At 38.0% G+C, this 8779-nt stretch overlaps 2 protein-coding genes across 3 annotated transcripts; one reads left to right on the top strand and one right to left on the bottom strand.

Annotated features, from left to right (window-relative positions):
• The first annotated feature begins 258 nt into the window (after positions 1 to 258).
• On the top strand, positions 259 to 1858 carry LOC7468524 (small ubiquitin-related modifier 1). Its single transcript, XM_002321114.4, has 3 exons — positions 259 to 451; positions 1335 to 1484; positions 1607 to 1858. The coding sequence occupies exons 1-3, from the start codon at positions 365 to 367 to the stop codon at positions 1679 to 1681; spliced, it is 312 nt and encodes a 103-aa protein (XP_002321150.1). The 5' UTR covers positions 259 to 364; the 3' UTR covers positions 1682 to 1858.
• A 789-nt stretch (positions 1859 to 2647) lies between these two features.
• LOC7468523 (uncharacterized) lies at positions 2648 to 8416 on the bottom strand. Of its 2 annotated transcripts, none has more exons than XM_002320447.4 (10): positions 7868 to 8416; positions 7626 to 7708; positions 6694 to 6835; positions 6315 to 6596; positions 6089 to 6236; positions 4329 to 5267; positions 3984 to 4222; positions 3822 to 3895; positions 3323 to 3434; positions 2648 to 2977 (listed from the first exon to the last, which is right to left on the bottom strand). In XM_002320447.4, the coding sequence occupies exons 2-10, from the start codon at positions 7679 to 7681 to the stop codon at positions 2945 to 2947; spliced, it is 2025 nt and encodes a 674-aa protein (XP_002320483.4). In that variant the 5' UTR covers positions 7682 to 7708; positions 7868 to 8416; the 3' UTR covers positions 2648 to 2944. The 2 variants fall into 2 exon arrangements, with proteins under 2 accessions (XP_002320483.4, XP_024440291.2); XM_024584523.2 differs by having other exon boundaries at positions 7805 to 8397.
• Positions 8417 to 8779: the final 363 nt, after the last annotated feature.

Here is an 8779-nt window from a genome sequence, read left to right as displayed (position 1 = left end):
CAGCTTTGTCCATTACCTAATGGGCCTCTAACCAATCTCCCTTAGTAAATTACCATGGTTATCAGGTGTACTCTAGTCTACCCAGTCCTTCCACAATTCCATTCCTTACTGGACAGAATCCGAACTGTCAAAAAGAATTAATAAAATCAGAACACCAAACCAATCAGCCATCGACACATACTCTTAAAGAATTGACCACTGAGTTTCAGAGAAAGTCGTCGGGAGCAGAATATAATAAAGTGAACATAAATAAATAAATATTACAAACACTTAGACAGTCGCAGCGAAGGTGAGGAAAAGAAACCCTGATTTCTTGTCTTTTCCTACTCGAAGAAAAAGAAGAGAGCGAGAGGGAGAAGAGAAAATGTCTGGGGTGACAGGTCAGCCGCAAGAGGAAGATAAGAAGCCCAACGATCAGTCTGCTCACATCAACCTAAAAGTGAAAGGCCAGGTATCTTGTTGTGATTGGTTGATGTTGTGATTTTTCTTTGTTATGGGGGTTTGTTTCCTTTTAATCTTTACATATTTGTGGTTTAGTTTTTCTCTCGCAATGTTTTTATCGATCTGTTAGGTTTTAGCTTTGCGCTTAGGTTGTTTGACAGTGTTTTGTTTGGGGTTTCTGTTATTTATTTATTGTTTTGGAATTTGTTTTGCGGCTTTTTGCTACTGCAAAACTCATATGGGTTTATTGGTTTGTGAATGTGTCTATTGTGTCCATGAAAATAAAGGGGTTGTGGGTTTTCAGTACTTGTGTAGTGTTTGGAGAATGATAGTGATCTTCACAATCTCTTTGAGGTATAAATTGTTTCAGTTTTTATTAAGTGATCTGCTTCTTTGCAATATTTTGAGTTCTTGATTAAAAATGGGTTATGTTTAGGGAAAACTCCCATGAAACTGCACGTCTTCGTGCCACTGTTATTTTGGCTTCTTTAGGACAGTTTGGCAGGGGTTAAAACGGTTTGGATAAGAATAAGAATGCAATTAGTCTTATGTGAACAGAAATTGTGTTGGAGAAAATCCATGCGAGTGTCAGACGAGTGGAAGAATTTGAGAAAGTTATGCTTTTAGTAGTTGCTCATCTTGTGTATCTTGGTCATTGCCCCTGTGAATCGTGGTTGTTTTCGTAGATTGGGGAACTTTGTTGCTGAACCCTTCAAAATGCTGAATTACAAGTTTCAAGTTGCGTCTTTAATTGAATTTTCATCCTGGGGTCGTTCATACTTGTCTTTTTTTTTATGATATGAGTTGTTAGAAGTTTGTTATCTGTATGGATGTTATAAGAGTCCTATTTTCAAGAACATGCTGGTTAAAGTCTTTTTTTACTATGATTGTAGGATGGAAATGAAGTATTTTTCAGGATCAAAAGAAGCACACAATTGAAGAAGCTGATGAATGCCTATTGTGATCGCCAGTCTGTTGAGTTCAACTCAATTGCCTTCTTGTTTGATGGTCGTCGTCTCCGTGGAGAGCAAACTCCTGATGAGGTATCTCTCTCCATGCTTGTGCATGCACACAGTCGCTCATGCATTGATAAATAAAAGCATGGATTATAGATAGCAAGTTAAAGTTAATGCATATATTGATTTTCATCTTTTTCTTTATGCAGCTGGACATGGAAGATGGGGATGAGATCGATGCTATGCTGCACCAAACTGGTGGTGCTATGAAAACAAGTAATTAAATGCTGATGGAAAGATAACCTATCTAGTGGATGTAGGTGGCAATAGGTTCTTAGGATTGTTTGTAATGAACATCGATACACTGGTCTTGTTTTGGTATAAAAGCTCTCACCAAGAGCTTTGACAGTAACTGTGCTATCTGCTAGGATTTGGATTTGCAATGTTTCAGTTTTCTGGGATATGGCTCCTCTCTCATTCCTCGCTCTCCCCTCCATTTACTTCTCCATGTGTTATTTATCGTGTTGGTTGAGGGTGCTATCAGAGGGAATGTTTTATCTGACCTCCTTGATTGTATAGTTAAGTAGATCGAAACTAATCACATTGTGGCTTGGGGGATTTCTTTCGGTGGGGATTGAGCTACATAACAAAAAGGTCTCCCACCCCATCAACGTTTTCGAATTCCAATGAACTTGATTTCGGAACTCTGAATTTGTATTTTTCAAGTCCTGTAAGTTACACCAGGAAGACGGGCATGGGAAAAACAACCTTTCACCCGTTGAAATACTCTGCTTGGATGTCGAAAGTTTTTGACCCAACGCAGACCGTGAGCTCTAAGAACATCTAAATTCGGGATTTGTTCAGAAGGAAACGTTACAATAGAATCCACTCTTGCAGTAGCTATCATTAGCATATCTCAGCTGCACCTGTAAATGGTCTGAAGCCTGAGCATATAGTGAGGCAAGGAGTGAACGGAAAGTTTCCTTTTCTGGTCTCTTGTTTTAACAAAAATCTTAGTACGTTCACTTTCCCAGCCTCTAGGATCCATGATATGTTTGCTGAGATGGAAACGCAGTGCATTCCCATTACAAGAATTTGTTTCAACATAATCAGAAGAGACACCAAGTCACGAACAGTTGCCAGTTACATCGTGTCATCTCTATTAACCTTATTAGACTGAATCTTGATCATGTCTGAGATGGGGGAGAGAGTCTCATTCTGTGGTACTCCGTCAACACTCAGAGGGAACCTTACAGCTTAAAAAAGCTTGTTGATATTTGATAACTGTACAAGCTGTCTATACATGCTATTTACATCTCATCTAACTGGAGAGCATGAAAAATAAATTCATACAACACGAAACAAACAAAAGAATAAAGCTTTTTCTATGATACTAATGTAACTAGTTGCAGAATATGCTGCCCTGTTTAAACCATTTTGGTTTTAGGAGTTAGTTTTTTTTTGTCATCAAATATATTTTGCAGCGGAAAACTGGCTCTGCAGCCATTTGTATAGTTTCCTTCGGACCCCCAAAAAATTGCTCAGCTTCATCTGATGTGAATTTTCCTACTCCCTTCAGACTGCAAAATCAGAAGCAACTGTCAGGCTAAAAAATATGCAATTAGGTAGCTGAATCTAAAGCAGAGAACTGAAGTCTAGACGTTGACACCATTATAAGAAGCGCCGATTTTTTTTCCACCAGTGATGTGGAGAGACTAATAAGACAATTACTAACACTAGTTGCATCTAGCCATTGATGTCTCAGGTATAAACCGCAGTATCTCCTGGAACTCTCAAATAATCCCTACTGATTTCCTCTTCTATAAACTTTTTTTCTTTCCTCTTTCTAAAATCACATCTTTTATGTAACAAATATATCATCGGTTGTTAGATCCATAACATCAGAAAGCATTTTGACAACTTACCACCAGACTTCGAGTCTCGGGTGTCACCCTACTGTTCCTATAATCCGATGGTTGTGACCTTGGTGCCTGGCCAAGTAATCTCTCGATCAAATCCTGTATGTGATTATAAATGCTGTACACCAGCACATCAGAAAAGAAAAATATAGTAAGAAGCAGAGTTTATCAATTAATCTGTAGGCTAGAAAGCAATGAATGAAAAACTCAATGATAATTCCAACACAGCAATTAGAAGGGAATCTTAGCTAAATCCTTGAAATATTTCTTGTTTTAAAAATTGTTCTGCAAGGATATATAATATCTTCATAAAAGTACAAAAGAATGAAATCTCAATGCAACTGTCTTGGATCTGAAGAGAATGGTCTTGAAAATCTCTTTCTTCATCCACTATACTGGCTTAAATTCAGATATTTTATACACAAACCAATGATAATCAAGCACCGTATTATCCAGAAATAAAGCATATAGAAGCTGGGTTTTTTTCTCACTGATGTGAAATTACCTTAGGCGATGCCTGTTGCAGGCTGTGAAGAAGGCAACAAAACCATTTAATATACTCCTAACAGCACGAAAAACCTGAAAAAGTTACAAACATAAATACCATTGACTTCATAATTGCATACTTGTCATCAAAATGCACTTAGCAATTACAGTGTCTTCCAACCTGAGAAAAAAGGTCATTCCAAAGCGAACGCCACACTGAAACTTCATATGTACTCACTGTTGCCTTAGAAACTGAAGCAAGCTGGAATATTCCACTTACAGATTGCCAAAGATCCCCAATCATTTCTGATATCCACCCACAAGTGAAAGCCACAAAACCAGCTAGTGCAAGGACCAAGCGAATTGGAGCATAAAGTATTTCCCAAACAGTCCAGAATATGGGATATATGATGGAAGTTGCTGCAGCACAAAAAGCAACAAACATATAATGGAATTTGTACAACCTTATAAAATAAGAGAGTATTGCTTACAAAGTAGCATATGACCAAAACAGCTGAGAACCTACCAATGCTCCAGAGAAACCATATAGGCCATGCAAAAATCTCAATTAGGTCTCCTAATACACTGCAAGATGATTCAATCACAATCCAAACAAAGGAATACGAGCTCTCTGCTACTTCAATGAACATATTCCACGCTGGAAGAAGAAAGCCTAAGATCTCAGCAAGCGGTTCAACCAGTGGCTGCGTGAAAACTGAAAAGAAGGATCTGGTGGTGCGTGTGACCATCAGAAACCAAGTAACAGCTTTCTCAAAGTTATGTAGAAATAGCATTGTTCCCAGGTACTTGATCCTTGAAACCATCTCCCAAGTCTCTATCCAGTCAAAAAGCGGACCACACAAACTAGATGCAGTTGCCTTCAGAACAGGGACATTTTTGTACAAGTCATAAAATCCAATGAGAACAGTGATAATTGAGATTAACACATACAAAGCTCTTGCAAGAGGGCACATCCAAGGACGATAAAGATGGCAAAACCCTGGATATGACTGAAGAAAGATAACCCAAGATGGAAGCCCAGCTTCCAATAAAGTTAGTAACCGCAGGTCAGACATTACCACTTGCCTTAGTTTAAATGGCAGGTCATGATCATTGAACCTAAACAAAATCAAAACATCCCTGTATTGCTTAGCTTCAATAGCATTTTCACAAACACTGGCATCAGTCTCTGAGCTGTCTATGAAGTCTTCATGTCCACATGGTGTTTCCTCAGTATAACAATCAACTTCAACCCCAGTTCCAATGGACTTCATCACTCTTCTTCTCTTATAAGGCCCAGTGGGTGGTGGAGTGTGTGGCTCACTTGCTATATCATCCAGGGTTCCAGGACATACATCAAAACTGCCACCAAGGCAGTATGAAGAATTATCTTCCATCCACAGATCATCATCATCAATAGGGGATGTCATTGAGAAATTTTCTTCGGCGTCATAAAAGGTATCTCCTGAAAATTTCAGGCAACATTAAACATGGTAATTTTAAGCTCATTTCACTCACTGAAAAGAAATATGTAGCCCCATCAGTATATCAACATAATAATTACACCAGCAAGATGTTAACATGTCAGTTAGGTTGCACCTCACCTGAACCGGAAAAGGATGCAATAATCAAGGATCAAATGTCAGTTGTTAATGCCCGGAAAGGTCCTACTTATTGGCCTAAATTGAGCTTTTATTCATGAATACCATCTAAACAGTAAGATGATGGTGATGGTGGTGAACCAAACCATTGGAAATTTGTACTTCATTTATTTTCCAATGTGAAAAGAAGCACCTCTACAAAAAGTCCAAATTCTAAAGGAAAAGCTTCAGACCTCGTGCATACTAACCCCACTCTTCACTTTACAGACACAAAACTATGCATTTTACAACCATCACACATCAATTTGGATGCCGCAAGTTCTACAATTTATGACCATACCTATTGGAACACAGACTGCGTTTCTCTATGAAAAGTGACTATACTTTAAGCATTTCATATAAAAAAATCCCTCGATCCCCACATGAATATAAAAGACAGTCCTATCAGTTAACATGTTAATTTATCCACATGGGGCATGATCCTTGCAATGGCGACCAGATAAAGGCAGTTATCAAAATCAGTCACCACCTACATCCAGCAGGTAGTTTCTTTCAACACAAATGGAGGCATGCCCCAATATCTATCTGTATTCATCATCATATCCTTCTTATCAATCCAGAACAACAAAGATAGTTGCTTTCTTCTACTATAGTAAAATAAGGAATCGTGCGTGCAACAGAATACCTGTAGCAGAATCCAGAAAATCTTTCAATTTTAGCAGCTCAGAGAGACTTCCTGAGAACCATGAAGATAAACAACTTGCAGCTTGGGCTACACTGTCAAATTCCCATCTTCGCATAATCTTAGCTTCGATAGCCAGAGATGTGTCAGTCTGCAATTGAAATGATAATCATTGACCAAAACAATGCTCAGCATCAAACAATGTATGGAGCATTTAGAAAGGCAGTACCTGAAGCTCGTTTAAGTAGTTAATACCCCGCACATCTTTCCATGCAACTTCAAAGACAATAAAACCATAAAGCGTCCTGTGCAATTCACTGCTTAAGAGCAAAGAGTTCCTTAATTTATTCACAGGTGGCAAACCCTTCTTCCGGGACAAAGTTGCCACTTCAATCAATGAGAACCATCTCTCAAATTTCTTTGATTTACTAGGATTACACTGAGAAGAAGCCCCCTTTTCTTCTTTTCTCCCGCTCTTTGCCTTAGTGTTTGCAAAAGGAGATAACCTGGACTGTAGATGAATAAGAAAATGACATTAAATCCACAGATGGTTAAGGGCAAACTTGAAAAGGAGAGTTTTTGACAAAGGTAATTCAAGTGTTAACAACCTTGGTAACCATCAATTGCCACAAGTGAGCTGGGTGTGAACCTAGGTTTCTCAGCCATGGCCGATTGTCCACCAAAATATATAATTTGCGACTTTCAAACGCAATGAAAAGGCTAAGATCTGAGAGATAAGACTGCAAGTCTCTAAAATCACAGGAGGCAAAAAAAAGTTCAAAAAGAGCTAGCATTCAGTAACCATACTCAACACACTAAAACACTAACAGTCCTCCCATATGATATATTCTAAAAAAGGAAAGAATTAAAAAAAAATCTGCAGCATTTTCAAAGCAGGCAGATCCATCATGTACTTAGATGCGATCAAACACACCAACGAAAACGGGTACCCAAAACATTGGTTTTGATAGTCATGCTAAAAGTTGCATGAAGTCATTTAGGGACAAGTGAAATTTATTCCTACATCAAATAAAATACAAAAGATTATCAAAACAAATTAATTACAAATCATAGACTACCATGTTGGCCAATATAGATCATGTCTTCCAAAAACACAAGTGTTTTCGACAAGAGAACAAGATTCCAAAATAGCAATGAAAAGTCACCAGGGTAGATTCTCATTCATATGCTTCTTAATCTGAAATTGTAATATTAATTTTGTCACACTTTTTCCTCCACTTATCCCCTTTTTATTCCATTTTACCTAGAAAGAGAGTACTCTATTAGAATTGCAAAAGCATAATACCATGTACGAAACTCACACTTCAAGTTTGGAATAACGAATCAATGATTGATTGGCATTCCAAGTATATCAGACAAACAATCAAATTTAAAAACCTTTTTTCCTAAAAATAACAAGATATTCCTTTTTACTAAAAAGAACAGAAATTGAAAATTCCGAGTTCTTTCCCAGATGAAATTCAAACAAGTTTGAGGTAGATGAAAGTTACAGGAACTGATGATAAAAGGCAAGAAATACCCAATCTGGAGACTTGTCAAAGGAAAAACGCATTTAGAAGAATCAGCTTTCCCCATTAGAATTTGGTCCAAAATCACAATTCACTGCACAGCAACACATGCATTTCTTATTATTAGCCTTGGATTAATTCCATTCATTAAACTAAACACACAATATAATTAAATAATGTAAAAAAGGACCTTGAGAATGAGGATGAGAATTCCATGAAAATAGTGAAAGAGAGGAGGAGAGAAAAGAATCACCGGCGAACTTCATAACAGGCGAGAGCAAGAAGAAGAGGAAATCAATGGTTGTGATAATTGAAGGACGGCAATGAGATCATCATCATCATCATCATCAAAACATCAACACAATAAACAACGACAAGGACGTCAAAACAAAAAAAAAAGAGACAGACAACTTCTGTAACCGAACCGCCAGATTATATTGATTCGATTTTAACCAGATGGCGGAGGAGGAGGAGGAGGAGGTTCTCGTTTCTTTGGAATAGAGGAGCTTGCTTGGCCTGGAAGGGGAGTCTTAAGAAGGTTCGCTGGTAGGTTCGACACGTTTATATATAGTTAGTTAGAGGAGGAGAAGGAAGGCGGGGGAGGGGGAGGGGGAGGAGGAGGAGGAGGGTAAAATGGGGAATTAGAGAGAGATAAGGCATTCGGATCTGATTCTTTGCCGCTACGAGATCGTCGTTGTCTCTGTCATTTTCATTGCCAGGGAAAGAGTTCCGCGGAAACAGAGTGGTTAAAGAAGAGAGAGAGAGAGAGGGATGGCGTGGGAAGTTTGGGGAAATAACGAAACAAGCGCGTGGGGTGCAGAGCAGAACAGAGCTGTATTGTAGTGTTATTTTATTTATGGTTTGGTTACTTGCTTTCGTTAATTCGTTCTGTTTGCGCTATATTTTTTTTATTTTCCACGTCATTATGGAGAATTGTTTTTAATAAATTATGTTAAATCTAGAGTGGTTGGTTTGGTAAAACATAGTTTTGTTTTCTTCTCTTACTTTATAGATTTAAATTCTGAGATCAGAATAGTTATTAAATTATTATAGCTGCATCACACTAATATAAAAATACTGAGAATAAGTTTTGATGGTCTAGAAAGTCAGAGACCGAAATTTCTAGCCGAATGAGCCGGCCAAAGATAAATCAAAGATTATGATT

The sequence above is a fragment of the Populus trichocarpa genome, chromosome 14, assembly GCF_000002775.5.
Source record: "Populus trichocarpa isolate Nisqually-1 chromosome 14, P.trichocarpa_v4.1, whole genome shotgun sequence".
In the NCBI taxonomy this organism is placed as follows: domain Eukaryota; kingdom Viridiplantae; phylum Streptophyta; class Magnoliopsida; order Malpighiales; family Salicaceae; genus Populus; species Populus trichocarpa.
This window is presented reverse-complemented; position numbering and strand designations above follow the sequence as displayed.